The sequence below is a fragment of the Zosterops lateralis genome, assembly GCF_965231275.1.
Source record: "Zosterops lateralis genome assembly, chromosome: Z".
In the NCBI taxonomy this organism is placed as follows: Eukaryota; Metazoa; Chordata; class Aves; order Passeriformes; family Zosteropidae; genus Zosterops; species Zosterops lateralis.
The window spans coordinates 8,709,557-8,733,773 of NC_139800.1; the positions used below are offsets into that span (position 1 = coordinate 8,709,557).

Consider the following 24,217-nt stretch of genomic DNA (forward strand, 5'->3'; position numbering starts at 1 on the left):
ACAGTTAAAAAGCACCCCATGTGACCATTAATCATTAGGGGTTGGTATCACCCACATGAAGAAGTTCCTGTGACTACTGAGGTGGGGACACCTGAATGCCTTGACATGCTGAGATTATAATCATTTACTTAGCAGGCTGGGTGGTGCAGAAGACCTGCCCACACAGCATCAGTCAGTCAGCTAGAAAAGCCCATTTATGACTTGGGCACCAGGTAGATCCAAGCTAATGCTGCGTTTCCCACAATTCTCAATCCATTCAACAGCTCATGGAAAAATCAGAGGTACTTTTCAGCAGGTTTCACACCTTCCAGCCCAAATACTAAAGGGAAAAGATGTCCAGACAACTAACCTAAGACAGTTGTTAATAATGATGAGCCTGAAGGTATTACCTAGCATGTTTTCTATTTTTGCAAAAAACAGAAACACTTTATGTAGTGAAAGCTGATACCGTGTAATCTTTGCATGTATGCATAAGGCATGGCAAGAGACTTCAGCTGCAAACTGAAGTCTGACTTTCCAGACACAAATTATCTCTGCAAGCAGCTACAGGTCCTGCAAAGAGGAAAATGGATTTGCATATATTATATTAGCAATTAACATACATAACAGAGATATATAATATCTGCTGTAGACACTGTCTTTTTCCTATCCCATTTATTACCCTCAGTCCTTACGCTTCTCTATGTGCTCCCAAGCCCTGGACTACTTACTGCTCTGATAACTCTTTAGTGTAGCCCACGAGCTTTTATGGTCACTGTTGCTTACAAACAAATCTGCCCCTGCCCTGACAGGTGCCACTCATCTATTACTTGCACTCTGTACAATCATCAGTGTGGTGTTGTCTCACTGCTTCTCCCTCCCATCTGACATGAGTCTGAGTAGGACTAGGATGGTAAGGCTAACAGTTAAAAAACTCCATGTAAATAAGTATTCAGTATTTGTCCAAATAGGTTTGCATCTGTAAAGATCAACAACAAACTCCCTTGCAGGAAAAATCTTCTACTATCTCCAGAGCAAACAATGAAAATTGTGGGGCAAGAGTGTGAGGGGCAATTTGCCTGAAATGTCTTAATTACCTAAACTTGGGCCACTGGTCCTTCTCCTCAAAGAACATCTATCTAAACTAGAGAATAGCTGATACCCCCAATTCAGACTACATCTGGATGAAAAACAGGACTACAAAGAAACACATGGGTATAAAATGCACCTTGAACAAGTATGCTTACATTCAAGATGCTCATCTTCTAAAACAGAGCAATCCTATTCACATCCAATCTGTTCTGGCTAACTCAAATCCAGTTTATGATTAAAGAGTAGCTACCTCAGCTCTTCAGCAGATCTGAAGTAATGGCACATTGCTTCCAAAGGTGCAGCCAGACCTCTAAATGCCTGCTCTGCAGATATCAAAGATAAAAATATTCTTGAGAAAAGCCACAGGTACTGGCAGTAGTGCTTATCAGTGCACTCTAAGAGAGCTCCACCTTGAGATCCCGGAACACACCTTCACTCACTTTGCTACATTTGACACACAGGACTCATAGCACTTTTCTGTCCTCAGAGATGGGAGGTCCTTGGGGGAAAAAACACAAGCAGTTTTAACTAGTGTTCCAAATAAAATCATCTCAAGTATGAGATGCAAACAGAGGTAACTGAGTATGTATCTGGCTTACTCTCAACATGCAATGAATTAACGTTGAAAGGAAAAGGTTATTAGGGAATCCAAGGGTGTCCTCACAAAGAATGAAATACTCACTCCAGATGCCTCTAGGGCACTGAATTCCCAAGCAATGCCAACAATCTCATTAGGACTACACACAAAGCCAACGGTAAGTCTAAAGACTATTAAGATGATAACTAAAAGAAATTGATCCTGGGTGGATTTTCAAGAGCGTGAAAATTTTGATTCCATTCAACTTGAACAGTCTAAAGCAAAGGGAATACTGATTTCAGCTGCAACAGAATTTTCCTCTTAGTCACTGGTACAGTGCTGTGTTTTGGGTTCAGCATGAGAGTAATGTTGGTAGCACACTGATGTTGTAGCAGTTGCTGAGCCAAGGACCTTTCAGTGTCCCATTCCCCATCAGTGAACACGTGCACAAGGCACTGGGAGGCAGCCTGGCCAGGACAGCTGACTGAACAGGCCAAAGGGATGTTTCATACATCATATCCAAGGTGTAAGCTGTGGGGAGCTGGCCAGGACGGGCTCATTGCTGCTCTGGGTGGGCTGGGCACTGGTCAGCAGCTGGTGAGCAATTGTACTGTGCATCACTTGTTTCTCTTGGTTCTAATACATCGCTCTTTCCTTTTCATTACTATTATTATTGCTATTATTAATATCTTCAGTAGTAATATTTGTTTGGTGGGGTTTTTTTGTTTCAATTATTGAACTGTTCTAATCTTAACTCACAAGTTTTACTTTTAATTTTTTTTTCTAATTTTTCTACCTGCTGAAGTGGGTGAGCAGCTGCATGGTATCTAGTTGTTATAGCAGGTCTTCAGCCATTTGCTGTGCTTTAACCCCAACTGGCAACTCAGATGGTACAAACATTCAGAACCTAGTCCACTTAAGTAAGAGCAATGAATGGAAATTTTTTCAAGTAAGGGCAATAGCAGGCTCTCCCCAGAGACAGATGGTGCACCTGAGGGATTACAGGAGTGTGATCCAGTAGAAGAAAAAGCCTAACATGCAAGGTGAGGAAGCTAAAAGTTTCTAGACAGGGGATGCTGAAAGAGCCCTCAATGGCTAATGTTCCTAGCTTTCTCATCAGTTAGATTGAGTCCCTTAAAAGGCAGATGCAACAATCAGTATTGTCCTTGACAACTCAGTGACAAGAAATTGTGCAATGGTCTCACAAAGTTACATCAGATATTAGCATCCACGCAGCCTGATCCTCAGCCTGCACTCACCTGGGCAGATTGCTTGAATGAAACAGAACTCTAACATCACATAAGAAAAATTCCTCTAGAGCACATGCTCTCCAGTGTCCTCCAAATTCTGCATCATCTCACTGGAACGTGTTTGTCAAAAGTGCAAGTTATTACCACACTTCAGCCAAGAACAGTCTAATGAAAAAAACTGTTTTCAGTAAATGCAAGCACTGATACTTCGCTGCACATTCAGCTTGCTATATGCTCCTCAAGGACTGGAAACTCTTTTCTTTGCCTCTCCCTCTTGTATTGTTTCCTCTTCCAACAGCAAACATTAGTAAGAAATATATGAAGGTTTTAGAGGATCATCTTCAGTCCCTCTGAGACTTAAAGCTTGAGGTACATGCTCCGGGCAAATGATCTGGCTGTAAAGCAGACTGCTGTAAAGTAAAAACTCCCCATTTAAAGAACTTTTCTAAGAGAATCTCACATTCAAGAAAGACCCTAAAAGCATCTATAGGTGGACAGGAGATATACCAGGTTCTCTCAGTGCAGTCAAGGAGGGCCCTCTGACTTGGAGTAATTCCTCTCAGCCAAGGAGGGCCAAGAAGAATAAACCCAGCAAACTGTACAGCGCACACAGTCTCTTGTCACATCCCTACTACCACACTTCACAAGGGAACAGGCCTTCAGTACATGCCACCACAGAGACCAGGGAAGCAATTTCAGTGTGCAGAAGCTCCAGTGGTTTAACACCCAGCAGCTCTGACAACATAGAAATAACAGGATCTCAGTAAATCCAGCCTCTCAAGTCTGACATTACCATGGATTTATAAACACCTGAAACACTGAACTCCTACTGCACATGTAGAGGAAAATTTTTAACTTATTAAATTTGCACCTTTTCTTATATGTGCGGATTAGGATGACAATCACAGGGATTTGATGTACGGACTTGTCCAGGCACAATAGCCAGCTGAGCTTGAAACCAATGGTTGTGTGAGTATTTACTATAATTAGCCATTCACAGTAGCAAACTAATAACAGAGCTGGCCACGCACATGCAAATTTTCATCTCATATAAATGGGATGAGATTTACTATGAGATTTACTAGTGCTGCTCAAGTGTCCAGCACACATGCCTTTGCAAGTATCCAAATAAGAGAACCTACTGTATCCTGTAATTGGAGAAGTTGTCAGATTTCTGTAATACATTTTTGAATCAAGAGTGCACACTGCTGAGTTTATGGAAAAGAACCGCTTACACTTAATCTGCCTTTTAATTATAGAATTGGTTTTCAACCTCCAGAGCCACTTGACAACAGCTGCGACATCAGCAATACTATTTCTCTTTTATTGTTTGAGAAGTCAATTCAAAAAACGAAGCAACTTGCTGAAAGCCTGAGTCCACTGCCAGACAGGAACTTTCCACCACTCATCAAATACACAACCTATATACAAATCCCAGGTAACACATGCTGGTCAGTCCATACTTTTAAGTTCACTAGGCGCCTTTGGTCCAAGGTTTCCATTTCCAAACAGGCGGTATAGTCATTTACAGCAGGCATGCTAGAGCAAGCAATGTTACTGCTTTCCTCGAGTCAGCACGGCATAACCAAGGACACTTTTTATAGTGACCACAATCTCCTCTTCCAAATGGAAATTTCTGTATTTGGGAGACCCAAAATGGCATTCCAAACATTCCAACATTTAATTTTTCACTTTCAAAACAGTCTGCACCATGTTTTATTTTGTTTGTTTTAAATGTTCTGCTGCCTTGAACTCTTCACGAATTTTCATGTTGCCTGGATTCCTAGTTGTGACAGCTGCTTCTGAGAGTGAAAATCACCACCACATTTTCTCTAACAACGCTGCTTCCATAAGAATATGGGAGATGCCTCAATATACTTCAAAAATTCATGTGAAGCTCTGCACCTCCCTGAGAGCAGTTCTCCAGAGTATTCAGTGTCACTGATTACACAAGGATTAGTGTGGTGCTTTCACTTAGGCCTGTAGTTACAGCCAATGTACCTTCAAAAATAAAAAAGGCAATAAACCTCTGTGGAAATGTGAGGTGATAAGCTAAAAATGTTCTGTTCTGTTTTAAAAATTAAGGCAATTACTATAAAAATATATATTTATTTATGGACATTCATTCAAGCTTTAAGAGTTTCAGATGTTTTAGGAGAAAAACAAAATCATCACCAATTTACTGCCATGCAAAGTGAAGCACAGCAACTACTAGCCAAATGCCCCACACTATAAATCCTAGGGAGCAAAAGTACCAGGAACAGAATGTAATACAGACTCTACTACCTTCATTATGTGGTGCAAGCTACAGGAAGGGCAGTAGTTGCAGGGGAAGAGAAGATCTGTCAGAATGCAAGGTGAGGAAATAAAAAATAGCTCCATGGTATTTTTGGACTGCTCCTGATCATAATATAGAATTTATGGATCTAAATGTAAAATAGAAATTTGGATGGAATGACATGCAAATTCTGCTCTTACAAACAGAGAAAAGAACGGTTTCACAGAAAAACAAAGAATATTTTCTTTCCATTACAGAGACACCCCAAGAATTTCATATTAGCAGTAGTAGCATAGTTATAAAATCACCTGTATGAGCTGAGAGTGGTGAATGAGGCCGAGGCAGAGCTGGAGACTGGCTACTGCCCATCAAACTCTTCCTGTTACTTGTTCTACAGCTGTGGGCAAAAAGAGAGGAAAGAAGACATTAGCATCAGAAATACAACATGTACCACATATGGGCGTTTTGAGACTCTGCTACTGAATTCCTTGACTTCCCAGTTTCCTATTAAAAATCAGAGCTATTGTTGTTTTTGTAGGCATGTCCAGGATGTCTACGATCATAACGGATAATGGCAAAACCAGAAGTTTTTAAGGAAAATACACCATGGATACTTTTCAGGCTTGCACGTTTGCTGTTCTGTGCAATGACCAGCATTTCCCTGTAGAGTCATTTACAAAATATTCTTCTCTGACTACAGGTTATTTCTCTCCATATGCTTTTTATAAAATATAAAAATAAATATGTGAAACACAGTCTCAAGTTTACAATTGCCATTCAATGACTAAATCTACTTCTGTAGCTTGAAATCATATGCAAGAGAAAGCAAGATTTATCAATCTGAGAATGATATAATAATTATAAATCTAATTACTGAGATAAATTTCACATCTGTGCATTTTGTCAATGGAACAGATGATAACTAGGAAGATGAATGCATTTTTTTACTCATACATTTTTCATCTGCAAAGCCACTAATTTCCCATACCACAAGATCATTAAACAAGATAAAAAGTAAATTAGCACATCTATTTAACTTGGGAAAGGAGCTATTTTTTAAAATACATCATACAGTTTTTATATATTTGTTGGCAGAAGCAGTTTTCTTTTTCCCTCATTCTACTATAAAGAATAATCTCACAAACATAAATCTCCAACATTCCAAACATTCATGAAGACACAAAACATTATCCTGACCTAAAAGACCTTAGTTGTGTAAAAACTGAAGTGGATATGCTAATGTTTACAGCACTGCAATCAAATTTTTTTTGTAAACGTTTAGAAAAAGTCCAAACTACTACAATGGGAAAATTTATACACAAAAGCATTTAACTGGCAAAGCAAACTCCAAGAGAAGCAGATTTAGATCTTATTTCTGGACATCTCAAAAAATGAATTTTGTAACATTATGATGATCTCCTATTATGTAACAGCCAGAAAGTAAGACTGATTAGTCTTGATATGGTTAAATTGAATAAAGTGCAAAAGAATGGATGGAGTTTAATAATATAACGAAAAATAGATGCACAAGTACTCCAAAGTAATACAGAAGACAAGGAAAATAAAGAAAAAAAAAAAAAAAAGCAGAGGAAAATCAGAGTATGAAGTCAGTATAGATGATATCTGCAATATGCAAAAAAGTCAAACACTAAGACGACTCTCCCCCTGAAAAATGCTTTGTGAAGCAGCAGGAGTGCCACTCCCAGATCTCTAACAGGTTAATGCAAAGTCCATTTGCATGCTGCACAAAGTTTTGCCGTATTAATTATCACATTCAGTGATTTTACCCGTAAGTGTATAATTACTGTAGGCCTTTTTAAGAAAAGAATGTACAAAATTATTGCAAGTTTCACATTTGGAGTACTGGAAAAGTCAAAACTTATTTAAAACATACATTACCATTTTAAAGCCAAACAAAAAGGAAGAACTTCTTAAGTGTGAAATCATATACATATGTTTTTAATAATCTGTTTATATTAATTTCCACTTTTTCAACCATGAAACCTGAGCAAGTATTCTATATTTCACTAGACAAGGAAGTTTTAATATTTTCCCCACTTCTCTAAATTTCATCCAGCTAAAGAGTCACTGAATTCCTCTTCCTATCAAAGAAAGGTCCAGAATTTTCCTTCTGGCTTCATGCAGTATTTTTGCTAACTTTCCTTCCTTTAACTGCTACTCCTACTTTAAAAGCTTGAATAACTGTTTCTTCACAATTCTCCAGACTGAACCCAAGAAAAACTTGTGGTATTCATTAGACATTAATTAAGAGACACAGAGATTGCATCTACCCATGATGATGTGATGGCAGCACTACCAACACTGTGCTGCAGGCTGGGGCTCAGAGCACCCACTATGTCACTTGGAAGCAGCTCTGCATGGCTCAAGTCTGGGATTTAAAGGACCCCCACAACTTCTGGCAAAAGAAAGTAATACATTTGAAGCACAAAAATTTTAGATATTCTTCAAAGATCTTGCTACAAGGATGACTCCTTGCCTTACTTATCACTTGCCTTCACTAGTAGAAATTGAGACTCTTATCACTTCTGACAGATTTTCCTATGTAAATAAACAAATGCCTTGTATTCACTTTTACATTAATGTCCAAACTTTACTTTTCTCAGTTGAAAGTGCAATGTCTTTCACAAATCAAAGACATCTAATAAACTTATCTTTGGGGGGTGGGGGTTTGGATGCTGTGTATTTTTAACACTCTGGGGAGTATGATTATCTTACATAATTAGAAGTATTTCCCACTTGCTGCAATTTCAAAAGCATCTTTGCTACTTGCTCAGACATGGCTGCAGAGAGAATTTATCTTCTATCCTACTCAAATGAAATGTTCTATTGAGAAAGAAAAAAATATATGAGGTTTCCTGTATTTGCCTTACCAGTAAGGTAAAATGCAACTCACTGCATGCAAGGACAAATCCATCCTGGAGCTCTCACTGTAAGCTTTGTTTTTCAGTGGTGCTTCACAAAGATTTTGAAACAATGTAATCCATCCTGTATAATCTGTGAAATACAATTCCTCCCCCAAAATAATGCTATTATAAAAGAGGCATTTTGTGGATGAAAAAAAAAATAAACTTCAGGGAACCTTGAAAGATGATCTAAGCTGCCAGAACTCCACAAACGGGAGGCAGTGTGGCACAAAGGAAGTATCAAAGCATTACTTACTGAACTGTATTTAGCCTTGAAACAGCAATCTTCCTTATACAAAAGAATCTCAGAAGTTAAAACCATTCTGCAGACAAAATAGTTTTTTCTAGATCTCTGAACACATCAAGTAACTTTCCACTTCTATTATTTTCCTTGAACTATTCTCCCATTCAAATCTGACAAGATAAACCAACTGATAAGAGGCAGCCCTGAAATAAAGGCTCTTTGTCTGCAGTAAAGTTATAGCCATGCAGGAACACTCTACAGGGATTGTAACTTAGGGAAACATAAACCTTGGTAAACCACAGAGCACTAACCCTCAAAATGCAATTCTCTCTAAGCCTTGAATTTCATGCTGTGATCAGGTTGCATGCCAAGAAGAGACTAGCAAGTCAGGCAGCAGGTAAGATGCAAAGTTTAGAACACTTAGAAAAAAAAAAAAAGAGAGAAAGAGAACAGGAGAGAGAAAAAAAACCTTTTTACAAGATAAAAAAGAGCAGGTGAGAACACAGAAAAACAAACTCAGTCACATTTAACAATTTAACATTGGGGCATGAAGAAAACTTGAACAGAACAGAGAATTTACATTTGTTGCCTTTTGTCACCTTCTCTACCCCACATATATCATTCCTGGACTTGATTCCTCCTGAGTGACCACCTATCTGGAAGTCATTGCCTTTACACCCTATCAATAGCACCCTGGACAAATGGCACTGCTCCTTATCTTAGAGTCCAATTCATAATTTCCTATTTGTTTCCCAAATCCGCCCCCCCAGACAGGTTCTGTCATACCTCCTGCTCTCTGTGACCGACACTCCTGCCCACTCACTCCTCTCCTCCCTATCCTGATTTCTCAGCATGCCTCACTGTGGGGGAATTCCTCCTTCACCCCACCTCCAGTATCATTCCCAGTGCTCTAACTCCAAGTCACTTCTCCAGCTGCCACCATCAGTGTTTCTGATGAGAAGCATTCATGATAAAACAAACAGAGACACCACATAGAAAGTGCTTTTGCTGAAGTTCTATTGTAACAAAGCCAGGGTGAACAGCAGCAGCTGAAAGATGCAATCCAGTTGCATAAAGCTTGATTACTTTGCTCCTTAAATAGCCACAATTCAGCCCGTGTCAGGCAAAAGCTCTTTGGGCAGAAATGAGGGGAACTGTTAGACTGATATCCACAAAGCACAAGACTAGAGTACAAGTATGGCTGTTAAAATAGAGCTGCATTCCACAATCTCCTGGAAATATTAAACAGAATAAAAAGCTGAAGCAGAAATGCAGTGCTTCTAGGACAGACAATACTTCATCCAGAGCTGAAATGCAGGTTTCCCAGTACAGTAATCAACAAATGGCAATAGTTGCGAAAGATATGCACTGAAATGGAAATTTCTTCCTCTGAATGAAGGCTAATAGATGAACAAATTACTGGCAGTGAAGGTTAATTACTTTTATTTATTCAAAGAAAGTGGAGAAAGCAGGCTATTTTGTCAGAGGTTACCACTTGCCAGGCTTTTCCTGGGAAATATGGCATCAGCCTTTGTAATTTATAATTATTTCATTTCACCATCCTCAATTATTAATATTTACACTTGTAATGAAGATGGATTTGGACTGTAAGCTATTACGACAGGTCATCACCTCTCACAGGCTATGCTGAGCACAGCACTACTCCACATCATCTTAATTCTGGTATTAGTGTAATATATAGCTGTTTAGCTGGAGGCAAAGATTAAAAGGGCATTTCTTTCATTCTAAGAAGAGGCTGCAAACAAATAAATGGTTTTAGTCGCCAATACAAGTAAAAAGAAATGAAGTTACTGCCATACCCAAAATGCAGAGCCTAAGAATGTACACATGAGACACTACTAATGCAAGACCAGCCCTCCTAGAAAGACTCCAGGGATAGAAAAAGGAGTTATGTTTTCTCTGGTGTTAAAACTGCATACTTAAAAACCACCCCAGCAGGAACATGCTGTCCCTAGCAAGACTTGAGATGTTGTGACTTTGGTTATACAGTTAAATTTAAGTTCTATTTTGATTATACAGTTAAATTTAAGCTCTATTTCAGTTACATTTAACTTGTTATGAAGGTAGCTAAGCTATGACTTCATAGTTATTATCTTCAGCAACACCAGCACACAGCACTTACAAAAACCCAGAACATTTGAAATGAGGAATTTAGTTTGGTTTCTCTTGGCTATTTTGTCTGGTTGGTTTGGTTTACTTTGTTTTTAAAGAAGAAACCTTCTGCATTAAAAAGCAGCTCAGTGAGTATTTCCATGTGCTCCAGAACCCAGACAAGTTCTGTGGGATATTAACTGGAACAAATGCAAAAACCAGCTGCCTTGAAGAGATGACTCACGTTGATACTGCAAGCAGCTTCCTTGTCAAAAGCAGCCTTTAAGCTTGTATTTGATGAAGCATCTCCAGACCTGGAAAGTCCAAGTAACACAGGGCCCACACTTAGTGCCAGTTCACACCCAGATTGCTTTATACAAGGAAACAAACTGGCCAAGAACTTTCCTCACCGAATACTGGAGAATCAGAGTTACACTGGGACACTCAACAGACTCCATCCAGAGGTTATGACTGTTCCCTGTTCCAACTTACAGCTGGGAAAGACTGAAGAGTAAGGAAGCAAAGGTTTATAATTTTGAGAGGTATTTCCTGTCTGAGTTATATTTTCAAGGTGATACAATAATTGAGAGAAGTATGCAAACCATCTGAATGCAAGTAAAATATAGCATGAGTAACACACAGAATATTTATTTTATTCTTTAAGGGCTGTCACTGTTTCATACTCATACCAATTTATTATCATCTAGCAGTATTTTTTGATATATTTTAACTAGACTATATGTCTGCATATACACATTCCAAATCTGGTATGTGTATACAGATATGTATATAAACACATACATATACACATTCATATTCACATGCATAAAATATATGCATATATTTATATAAACACATATCTAACATCCTACATTTACAGCACTGCACATACAGTTAAGTGTTGTTACTATATATCCCCTCTCTGTCAGGAATTATTCTACCTCAGTCTGTAAAGAGCTGGGAAAAATAGGCTACTGGGATTTAAATTTTAAGTGTTACAATGTAGGGAGGGATTCAGATTTTCCTCTTTTGTATGTAAGGTTTAGTCAACTTGAGTAAGGTGAGCCTTAGTCTGAAGAAATGAGAGTGCTGTCAAAACATAATGAACACAGCACACCAAGATGAGGTAGGCAGCAGCTTGCAGCCCTAGTTCAGTGATCTGTCTTAAACCTTTGCAACATTATATTGTGTGCTTTGGCTTTGGCTACTGGCCAGGTAAACACGGGCAGTAAGCTACAGGTCCTCTCTAAATAGCGAAAAATGTGCATTCAACACCCTTCTCCCTAACCGTTAATACCAATTACCAGCATGCCATCAGAACTCCCCCTTCCCTCAATCATACAAAAGAAGATACTTCAGTCTTTCTCTTCATATTTCTAAAAAATAAAAATCTACAGGAAAAATAAAACATAAAATGCAATCAACTAGATGTATGATCACCCTTTCCAAGCACTGGCTAAAGGATTCGAACATAAGCAAGACACCATCACTGCAAAAACAGACATCAGGAAAAATCACAGAACTGCAAAAGTATCTGCCAAATCTCCAATGGTCAGACCTGAGGGAGACTGACACAAAGACTTCTTACACTGTAAAGGGCTTCTCAAGCTCCTTTACCCAGAGTATCACAATAAAAGGAAGGAGACCATTATGCCGTCTCAACTGAAGTTGCTATTTGGATGCGTTCAGTATTCAGCTTCACTGACTGCTCTCACTTTTACTCTAGTCAATTTTGATTCATAACTTTTCTTCTTCTTGCACAGGAGAATAATCAGTAGTTATAAGAAATCAGTACTACTTCTACAGAATTAAAATGGCATACTTCTATCTCTCCTCGACCTTCCTAAACCCACTAGTTCACATTTAACTCACATAATTAAATATTCATCTCTATAGTAACAAAAAAATATTAAGCTAACTACTAACTCTATAGCTGTACAATATTCATAAAACAGTTACACAAAAGTTGAAGTCTGTACTACAGCAAAAGTGAGTATACAGGAGTGCACACAAAAAGAATGCTCGGGATCACAAACCACCAGTCCACTGAGCAATTCTGCTGTATTATAAACAAAATGACATTTTTGTATCTTCAATCATACAACCCATCGAGAACACAACGATGGGATAATTTAAATCCCACTGCTTCTTGAATTTATAGTTTATTTTGTATTCTGAGAAGGGAAACAAACCAAGCTATTAGGTGAGCAGCATGTCACCTATCATACTGAGAAATTTAACTGAATTCCTTGATACATGTTATTCATTCAAAACAGAAGGGAAGCCAGCACTAAATGCAGAGAAGAAACATGCAAGGCTAGCCTAAACTACTGCTAAGTATGATTATCTTCATGCTACATACTTCAAAACATGAGAAAAAAAAACAACACCACCCCAAAACAAACAAACAAAAAACTCTAACTGAAAAAAAAGCCAAAATCAGTAGCCACTGTGATGAGTTTATAATATACAACAAGTCCTATCTTTAAAAAAAGTCACACATCACACCTATTACGATCACAGCATCACCAGTTCAGAGGTGTTAACCAAATGAAGTAGTGCCTTGACTTGCACAGTAGATAATCCTGCAGACACTGTTTGCATTAGACAGGAAATTCTTTATTTACCAGAGGGCATGCCTATCCAGGCTGCAGACAGGAGGTTCAAAAGAGAGGCCTCCTTGTGCTTTTGGGCCATCGCCCACAGTTTGTATTAACCCTCATCACTCCATGTTCTCACTACTATCTCCTGGAGCATCCCTTGTGCTGAGAGAATGCAGCCAGACATTTCCTACTAAGCTGAGGAGGCCAGAATGGGGGCAGGATGTTTCTCATTCTGACCCACTGCTGGTTGTTCACACCTTGGGAGAAACTGGGAGCAGACGGAGGTGAGTCAGGATCTTGGATGCCACTTCCTCTGGAGCTGCCACTTCACCTGAGGCTGGTGTGCTGCCTGCGAGGCTGTGCTACAGACACTGTCACAGGCAATGCCTGCCACTGGCCCAGGAGCCAGGCTGGAGCCCTGTCCCTGCTGTCACAACACAAACAGCCTCAGACAAGGGACCCCTCAGCTGAGGGACCAACTCCTCACCCTTCCATCCCCTCCATGGGGCACAACAGCCTCTTCCACATTTACACTGAACAAAGCAGTCAATATACTGGCAACTTTTATCCAGTCAGTCTGTTCAAAAGATAACCCCAAACAAAACCAAAAAACAAACGGATTCTGCTCCAGCCTTATTTCCTTTGAACAACACCTATCCAGACTCAAGGACTAACCACAGCCAACTCCCCGGGACATTTCAGTACTACCAGGGAGCCAAGCACACATCCTGAGTTTTCTGTACCTCTGGTTGAAACTGAGGCCAGCAGAGTTCAGAATTTAGATAAAGCATGGGAGTGTCTCCAAATTACAGACCGAAGACCTGTTTGTCCAGTTACCTACCACAGTGAAACCCTGTTCACCTTCTCTCCAGCTTTCTCATTCTGTTTTCCCCTTAGACCTACCTCCTCCTGGGCTTCTTTCTTACTCAGAGCACCAATGCTCCTAACTTACCATGCATCTAGGAATCAGCAGGACAGGATGATAGTCCATTCAGGCCTCTCCATAGCAGTAAGCACATTCCCCAAATGGCATGGAGAGGAACTTTAAGGAATGCTTCTCTTGGCTAAAAATGTCTGCATGGCATCAATACTCAAAAAGTCCCAGTTGGTTAAAGTCTGCCATGTCTTGAAATCATGTAGTTACACACAGCCAGCCTAAAAAGGCCTACTGCCTTGGCAGATTCTAAGAGACGCTCCAAAAATTACTAATCCATTTCAAATTGGGGGAAGAAAACAAAAAACTATTTAGTTTGCCCTGCTTCTTGCTGTGGAAGATGTGCTACATCTTCCTCTCAACCTCCTCTATTTGTTGGTACCTGTTAAAAAAATTTACGTTGCCAAGGCTACTTTCACATTAAAAAAAAAAAATCAGAAGTTTATCAGAACAGAAGTCTACACAGGACCCTTTATCACATGAAACACCATCTGCTTTGCTGTACTCCACAGACTCACCCCAGGAGAAAAGCCACTAAGAGGCAAAGTTCTAGAAATATTTTTTCCTCCATTATTTTACAGTATTTTTAGGACAGTTTTAAGATATTTTTTCCATCTTTGTTTTCCACCCCTACCTCATCTTTTTTTTCTCCTAATAATCTTCAAGTAATAGAACTAAAGTAATCACATCCTAAAATTCAAGGGTAGGAGATTGGGAACTGCTTGAAGGAGAAAGATTTTATATCATTTTATGCTCTAATTCAGTAGTTCTCTTCTGGTTTAACCCCTAATTATAACTGCACTTGACTCCTTTCTTCTATAATTAAGTAGAAACAATTCATTTTTACTCAAAAGAGCAGTAAGTCCAGACAGGACAGGACTGCTTCTTCCCTTCTTTGATAAATCTGGTAGCTCCCATTCTCTCAAAACTATGATGCTCCACACGATGGATTAAATGAGTTTAATTAAACCTTTAGCAAATACTACCTAAGACTTAAGAAATGAACAGGTAAGAGAATGTCAGAGCAATGCACCTGAAGGAAAACTGTATAATAGATCAAACACAGTAGCAGAGGAGTCTGAATTCTTTTATTATCACACCCAGCAGGGCAAGGGTCTGAATTCTTTTTATTCCTACAGGCTTCCCACTTGGGCAAGGAGAAAAACAAAGGTGGGAAAAGCATTTAAGCAGGAGAGTCCCCAGAAGACACATGTTCCTACTAAGAACATAAACTTACCTTTTAACCTCTGGAGAGGCAGAAGTGGGGATACACATGTACAGATTGGAAAGCACTACAGTGATGAAGCACAGCTGCCCATTGAGCATTTCACATGTGAGGGAAATGAGCTTCATCCTTTCAGCAGCACTGGCGCACTAATTGCTGTGGTTTATCTTCCTTCTCCATGAAATATGAGCATTGCCAAAAATTTGCAATAAATGCTTCATTTTAAACAATATCATATAAATTTGCATATTGTCTTTAAGCGAATTAATGCAAACAACAGGAAAAGTGATCCTATTCCTTTTCCCTTCTCAGGTTTTAAAAACCACAAGAGGCAATATTACATAACTGAAGTGTCACACTTTCTATACAAGAAATATAAACACTTTGCAATTAATATTCTGTCCTGCCTTTTATTTGGACATAAGTAGTCAGTAATTCTCAAGCCGGTAATGTGTTGGACTTAAAGAAAACAAGTGAAAAAAATTTTTAAAAATTTAATATTTAGAGTAAAATATGTGTGTTTGAAAACTATGTCCTTTACTGGTTAGGAGACTGAATATGAACAATTAAGTGAAAGGCATTCAACCTCAAAACTACGTCTGTTCCCACAAGACCTCTGGCAGCACCATCAGTGTCCCACATTTGAGCGTGCACACATTGACTGCAGCTCAGAAATTCAGTTTGCAAACAAAAGACCCTCCTCTCTTTAGTGAGACCCACATTCTCCTTCCCTCCCACTGACAGCTGACCAAAGGTTTTTTAATTAAATCATAATTAAGCATCTAGAAGCATTATTTTCCCAGGGGAAGGTGAAAAAAAAAAAAATCCATTCACTGTGCCCATTCAGCTGTTGGTCTCTGTCAAGCCTGTGGCAGAGGGCATCAATTAATGCCAGCTTTCATAAAGGGAGTGTTTGTTCTGCAGGAACCAGACGTCTGCAACGTTATGCTAAAAGGTAAGTGACCAAACACCCCACAGTCATCATGTTAAGACACCACTAAACATCTACCTGTGGCCAGCCAGCTGGCATTCCCCACCAGCCATAAGGAGCAGTAACAAATTAAACTCTGTTTGCATTGGAGTTTCCGAACACAGTTATATCCCTTTAGCAGCAAGACAATAAAGAACAGTTATAAAAAAAGGTATGTCTGATCCAGCTTTTGCTGAGCTTATGTAACAGGCATAACTACTGATTATTTTACCTTTTTATTTAACAAAGCCTCATGAGAAACTTAACAGAAAAGAAATTAAGTACATGCTGGCACATAGTTGACACCATTTACAAACATATATATATAATTTCTTCTTGCCACAAATTTTTATTAATTAATAATTTTTTAAAACTTTAATTAAGTGTCCACACTTAAAAGAGTTAGCTGTGTATCTAAATCAGTATAGTCAAATGAGCATATCACCCTTCTAAAGACAAAGTTACACCATAGATAAAAGTCTTTTACTGGTTCAGAATTTCCCCACAAGGAAATACAAATGAACCACGAGAATACAAACTGCCTTTTTCGACTGCAATTGTGTACTAAGAAAGCTGTGTCAGCAAGATGAACTTCATACTATCTACGGCTCAAATTATCATCCCTGTATAAAACCCAGACTAAGTCTGGGAGCAAACTTCAGCTCCACATGGCAATACAGCTACTGAGGAAGGGAACCTATTAAACATGTAGATCATCACACTGCACAGTCACAGTGAGGTAACTGGAAACGTCTGAATCATCTCCAGTGAAGCAATTTAAACATCTCCAGGCACAGTCACGAGTGGAGATGACAACACAGGGCCTCTGACATCTACTCACTATTTTTATTTTTTTTTATGGTAATGCTTAATCATCAAGCACCACACAAGCCAGGAAAGACTGATTTATGCGTTTCAGTGTGCAGCCACAGACCTGCATGATATATACATGCACATTTATAGTATTAAAAACAGTGTGGCAAACAAATTATCTAGACCACTGCAAATAAAGTACTGATAAAGCATTCACGTCATGTCATCAAACATCCTTTCCCTCTGACATGCTGTGCCACTTTAGTAATCCAAGTCTCTGAATCACAAACACAGTTCAATTTTAGAATCCCTTTAGCCTATCTAAGGTTTTCTGCAGATCAAAAACACCACAGTGCTGGGTTGTGACCTCTCATACAGGCTTTAGGAGAAAATTATGCATTTCCCAGGGAAAGGGAAATCCTCCTCTGCAATAATACACTTCAAGCTCCCTCCCACAGCTGGTGACCCAGCACAACTAGAACACAGTATGACTTTAAATTTATCCACCTGGTTATGCCTAATGAAAAGCTGGTGAGTGAAACTGGAAACTTAGAAGTATCATCCTAGCAAAGAGCCCCAGTACACGTTCAACACTAGAAGTTTTCAAGCAGAGTGAAGCATATCAACATGAATGTATCTGGCCCACAAAATCCATTTATAGTATGTCTTAAACAAGATTTCTTACTGTGAGTAGAGTTTTATAGAAAAAAAGGAATTTCCAGAATCAACTAAGTTTGATTTCCCATTTACGTCCCTCCTTGACTACTCCAATGGCCAGTAACACCTTATTCAGTCATGAAAATCGAAGAACACAGAAAATAAGACCAAAAAAAAAAAAAAAAAAAAAAAAAAAAAAAAAAAAAAAAAAAAAAAAAGAAGAAAAAGTAGAATTAACTTGTATACCTTCTATACTAGACTTCAATCTATACATCAATACAAGAATACAGAGAAAAGGCTAAAACCGTGTTAAACATATTACAGAGTGATAAGCAATTTACTAAAACAACTTTTGCATGTACTTCTGCCCTGTAAAAAAACCCATACCAGTAAAGGATTATTTTACCACCAAAACAATGTACTAATTGCTCACAAATAGAAGTAGGTCACGGAAGATGCATGAAAGCAAATACCAGTGACTCAGTGCAGAAGGAAGAAGAAAAGGAAGAAAATGAAGTAAGGATATGATTTATAGTGTGTAAATAGGAATGACCTAATAGTGTGAAGAGGAACAATTTCACGATGAAGATTTAAGTCACCCTGAATGTCAAGAATGAAGTATCACATAAAACTACCAGTAAAGCAACATCCACTATACAGACAAAAAGGCAGGCAGTAGTAATTATAGCCAAGATTCTAATTTTGAACACATCAGTTAACTGACAAGAGCCCACAGTCCATGTGACACTGCAACAGCCCCGTGCCAGACGCCTCAGTGCTGCTGGAGCAACCAGAACCACCTGAGACACTGCAGGAAACACTCACTGCTCCTCACACCACACAACGCAGGACAGCTGACATCTGTTTTTAAACTTAACTGATTGAACAGTACCTGCCCCAATAAAAGCAGAACTGCTGACAGACTTAAAGGAGAGGAAACCAAAGTGAGCACATTGCTGTCAAGTTTTAAATTATGTAACGTAGTGCATGCAGTCTCCAAGTTCCATCTTCTGGATTCATACGGTGACTCAAATAGTCCAAGTTTTCGGTGTTTGAGGGTAGGGGTTTATTATTGTTGGGTTTGGTTTTCTGCTTTGTGGTTTGACAGTTTTTCTTGCAAGTTTATGTTTCAAGCCCTATTTTGGCAATGGAGAGATTTAAGATGAATGGTAAGTATCTAAAAACAGACAAAATTAACTTCTGCTGAACTTTACACAGCAGTAATGAATTCCAAACAAAAAGGAACACTGGCATGGACACATAAGAAGTGGAACAATGCAATCCAGTGTACAGTCCTTCTTCTTTACACATCAATCTTTTCAAGAATTTTGGAAATTCTATCATGTAGTTAAAAATATCACAAGATCTCACAATCCTGCAAGAACAGATCTGTACTGGCTTTTAAACTTCTACTAAAATTCCACATTGAAGCTGTAATTGCCAGGGGTTCCAGAAACATGACAGTGGAAGAAGTAAATTGGAAAGGGAATTCATCTCAAAATTGTCAATGAGAAGAGCTGAAATCCTCCCACAAAAGGTGATTTTACATTAAGTCTTGCTGTTCATGAGCAGTTCATTACACAAAAGCTGTTAACTTGAACAAGAACCATGAAACTTACATGAAAAACTTGGAAAAAAATCATATATTATGCTTGAATGGGTACATCAAAAAAGTAAAAATGAGATCCATAATGAGCAAATTTCCCCCTTTCCTCATCTGTAACTTGAAGTACCACTACATCATGCCATATTTCAAAAATTCTCTGAGACATATTCCTGTGCTAACAAGTAGCTGTTACATAGACAAGCTAAAATCAAGAGTTTCCACAGGTTCTGTACTGCCATAAGGTTGGTGTCATCATTACTGTTCTGATTCACATCCACAATTCCACCACAGAAAGCAGACTTACAGATTACCTGTTACCTTAAGCAGCATGGCTGAAGAGAAAAGGAACCTGAACCTAGAGATTACAATAAATCCACTGGTTTTCAGAGAGGAATACCCTGTACCACTGAAAATAACTTACACACACTGCCCGTTTGACATAATGGAGACGGTTTAAATAAAACTACAGCACCTGGCATTCTGTCATCTCCCAACCCTCTCAGTGGCACGGTTTGAACACTAATTCTTCATTTCCTGTTTTTGGTAAAATAGAAGCCCTGAACCTTTAATTTGGTTCAGTGGTTTCATCAAGCATTAGATTTTCTATTAGCCTAAGCTCTAGCTCAGCTTTTCAAATAAACATTACAAATGACCTCAGACTACACTCAGCTAGAAAACCAAACATAGGCATACCTCTGAAAGACAAATTAATGTCATCAAGAGCTATTTTCTTAAATGTCTTCAGTATAAAGAATTGAGGCATTTGTTTGTATTATCCTTTCTTCAAATCACAACCACAAAAACTACCATTTTGAAGATATACATTTAATGATAAAGCATAAACAAGAGTCAATTTTAACATAATCATACGCTTTTTAATCACCTCCCTTCTATAAATCCATAATTAAACATAAAATCAAAATCAATCCCTCAAAAACCTCAAGAAAGTCTGTGCAGGTAGGTAGTGGTGGCATACAGGTTCAGGAGGGCTGGACAACTAGTTGGATGTACATATGGGTGTGTAACCAATTAAAAAGTGACTGATTGTTTTCTCGGCCTAGCGTACAGAGTTCTGACTTGTTTTTACAGCGATACATAATCTCTTGCCTCACTGTGACTAGCGTAAATTTAGCTGATACAGGAAAAGAGTGACAACAAAATGTTTAAAAATGACCAATTAAAAAAAAATAAAAAACCAAACCCAAGGTTATAGCTGGCAAACTGGCATACAACAATTTGGTGAAGAACAAAAGCAATCTCATCATCTTTTCCTTCTAAAGTGCTCCATTAGGTTCCACACAACTGTGGAGAGTATTTATTGAGTGATGCAGATTCTTTTTTTTAATATATATTTTACAGAAAAATATCATATCTCATGCTCTTTAATTTTTCTTTATTGCTTCTTTTTTTCCAAGAAAGAAACCCAAACATTAGAATAGCAGCTTCACACCCATTTAACATAGGACAGGTACAGTATCATTCTGCAAAAATCTACTGAACTCCCAAAAGTTTCTCTAAGACTGAAGCAACGTTACATTACTGATAGTTCTGTATTTGACTTTACATCTTAGCCACTGAAGCATTTCCCACTCAGAGCTCTAAAAGGAAGCTACAGTCATAACAATACCAGAAAATAATATTCTGCTTTTAAATTCTGACTACTCAGTGTGTTACACCAGTCATATTTTTGAAACAGATAACGCAGTCACCCTCTGCAAAGGGAAAATTCTGATCTTGCTATTCACTAAATGTCTCCCAGCACACTTTACCACAAGCAGAAGTAGGAAACATGTCATTCACCAATGCTGGAGACAGGAATGATGCTGCAGTGTGATACACAGCTACACGTCACGTTCCCTACAAGCCTGGCTCTAACAGCCGGGGTGCCTGCAGCCACACCACCTTGTCTCAGGCTGAGCAGCACCGGGATAACGAGCTGCTGCTGCTGCTGCTGCTGCTGCAGGAAATGATGATCACCCCCGAGCCAGAGCTAAGCACACACCCCAGCACGGGGCTGCAGGGCACTGCGCTGTTTTGCAGATGAATCCGGGCTGCCAACCACATGAGATCATTAGAGATCATTGCTCTGAGTAAACCTAAGCGCAGTGAAGCACACGCACTAGTGAAGAAACTTACTGAACGCTCTGAAACCAAAGCAACTGAATGTGTGTTTTCCTCAGTTCTGGGTTGCTCTTCAAGATTTCAACAGGCTAATTAAAGAAAAAGTCCAATTATTTAGACAGCATATTTGTGTTAAGCAACCCCCTGATTACTATAAACATTTCTCTGCCAATGCTTAATTTAAAAACCAACAATATATTGTGATGGAATTAAAAAAAAAAAAAAAAAAAAAAAAAAAAAACAACAACAACACCACCACCCTTCCCAAACTAATAAAAATAAGTCTGTACCACACAATGTATGTGCAATTCACGAACCAAGAGAACTTAGCATCTCTGACAATAAACTGCAATGAGGATGTTTTCTGATTAAATTTAGCATTATACAGCTATCCAATCACAGGCCAAGTATAAAAAGTAGCTAAATTATATAGAAAATCTTATTAAAAAGTTATCACCACTGAGGATGCAAAGAGAAGCATGGAAGTTCAGTCCATTTGTTAAGGCAAACAAGTGGTTTGTGCCCACATTAACAATTAGAAGTCAATTTTTCATAAACTAAACTAAACTGAACTGAATCATACCATCAAGACATATACAATTTTTTTAGAAAGGAAAAGGGAAAGAAACAATAAGCCTTAAGCACAGAGACTACTGCCTTACAGTGTAACGGGAAGGTACTTTCCAGCTTAGTTCAAACACATTAAATCAATAGAAATTAATCATACATTATGCTTGAAATCATACATGCTTGAAAACCTTGGTAACCATTCAATTCACCAAGTACATTAACACTATTGCACATTTTCTATTCCAGAGTTACATGCAAAAAATGTGTGAAAAAAAGAATCTGCAGTTTTGTTTTTCTACACATTTTATCTACAAGGCCATGTGAAAACAGAAAACTGCAGGTGTTCCTATATATGTCCTTACAGCCATGTTGTTATTATTCACAGCCAAAAAAAATCAACTATGTTACCACAGGTAGAAATAATGCTGGGTTTTTTGATTGAAAAAGCCTTTGGAATAAATGATAATAGCTTGCAGATGCTTTTACTCAAGATTTTATCTAAAAATAATGACTAGATTATTTTCTTTGTTCTTCAATACTGTACAATGATTTCAGATTGTAGCCTTCCTCCTTCAGAGTGCAATGGAGTGAATTTGAAAAATATCTGAAAAAACGGCCAGCTTTGTACCAAGACTTCTCAAAGAAAAATATATATTAAGAGAAGATTTGTCATAACTGAGAAAACCCTACATTTTTCTACTTTCAAGAACAAAACCACTTGGGTCCTTCATGCAACAGCGCCCAGTGGAGAAAAGAATTGTTTCTTATACATGCAGTTGTGCCAGGAGTCTCCATTGTTCTCCACATCACAGGAATACAACAAAGGACAGCCCCCACTCAGAACAGCTTACACAAGCCCAAACTCCCAGACTCAACACACAGACAAGACAAACATCTCCAACAGGTTGGAATAGGGTGTGGATGAGGTAAGGTGACAGAAAAGGGTGTGCCACAATTTTTGGCCATCAGGAAGAGTAATCACCTCACTACTCATCCGGCCCATTAGTCCATTAGCTAATTTAAGGTTTCTATTTGCATCACAGCAGAAGGATGCCTTAAGAAGTAATGTTCATAAAGCATAAAACCACCATTTCTGCAGCCTTTGTTTTTGTCTGGAAAATGTCTCAGGTCTTATAAACACCACAGAGGGTTTGAGAAAAAGGAAAAAATGTGACACTGGTGAAAAAACTACTTCAGTTCCTCAGAGTCATAGCCAAGTCACAGAGACAGGAACAAATCCACCTTCTACACGAGTTTCCTTTGTTCTCTTAAGTTTTTTATGAGGCAAATAAGCAGCTCTTACTTTTGACAGGACCTGGAATAATACATTGGAAGAATATATTGTCTTCTACCTGGAAGGTAGAAGCTAGTAAATGAATGGGAGTTGTTATCATTAAAAAAAAATAAAATTAAAAAGCAAATGCCTTAAAAGCAAAATATCTAATACTGCATGTTTTATGCAAAAAACATGAAACACCACATTCTTTCTAAATTCTCTTGTAATGAATTGTCTCTTAATTATCTGGACTTCAAGGCCTATACTCACTTGTCTTCACTTATCTTGAATAGGTGTATTGATAATACTTGCTGCCTTTGCCCTCGGGATGGTTAATGTAAAGTGAAATCATCAACTCATGGTTTATGAGTTCTGTATTTACAGGATCTTGGTGTCTATTAGAAAAGTGGTTTTATAAAATAATTCAAATTTGGAGGAAAATAACCACAAACTGTACAGGTGAAAAATCTATAAATGTATGAAAACTAGAATGAAAACTATGTCTCTATGCTGGCTTTTGGTTGTGCAGCATTATGTCCTGCTGTGACTTCTAAGAGGCCACTATATAATGCAGAACAACAAACCAGTTCTCAAACTCCAATCCTTCCTCTACTATTAAAAATGTCTGTAACTAAAAAGTGGGGGGTTTTTTCCTATAAACTGGGTGACACATTTTCCTAATTTTTTATCTTCCATTACATGCATGTTTAATATGCCTATTTATATAAGAATAGCAACACCTTTGTATAAATTTAAACAAAAAAAAAGCTAAAACTGTAACTTCAAATCATCTGCAGCTTGGCAGATATTCTACAGGCATATGCTACCCTTCAAAGCAAGGTTCAGCAACAAGTCATTGTATTAGGGTGCTGGATTTCTAATATGCACTGGGTGTTCCTGCCACCTTCCTGTTCATACTGCGTGTGCTTTAGTTCATTCCTGCCTTTTTTGTTTGCTTTGGGTTTTTTGGGGGTTTTTTTGGGTTT

At 38.4% G+C, this 24,217-nt stretch overlaps 1 protein-coding gene across 5 annotated transcripts in view; it reads right to left on the reverse strand.

The window, feature by feature from the left end:
* The window catches only part of MAST4 (microtubule associated serine/threonine kinase family member 4), a gene marked incomplete at its 5' end in the record, with an annotated part of 273,094 nt that overhangs the window by 67,795 nt on the left and 181,082 nt on the right, over positions 1 to 24,217 (reverse strand). For all 5 annotated transcript variants that reach the window (XM_083883208.1, XM_083883210.1, XM_083883212.1 and 2 more), the window contains one exon: positions 5,485 to 5,573. In XM_083883208.1, coding sequence (XP_083739334.1) covers positions 5,485 to 5,573 — 89 coding nt within the window. The remainder of the gene's footprint in view (positions 1 to 5,484; positions 5,574 to 24,217) is intronic.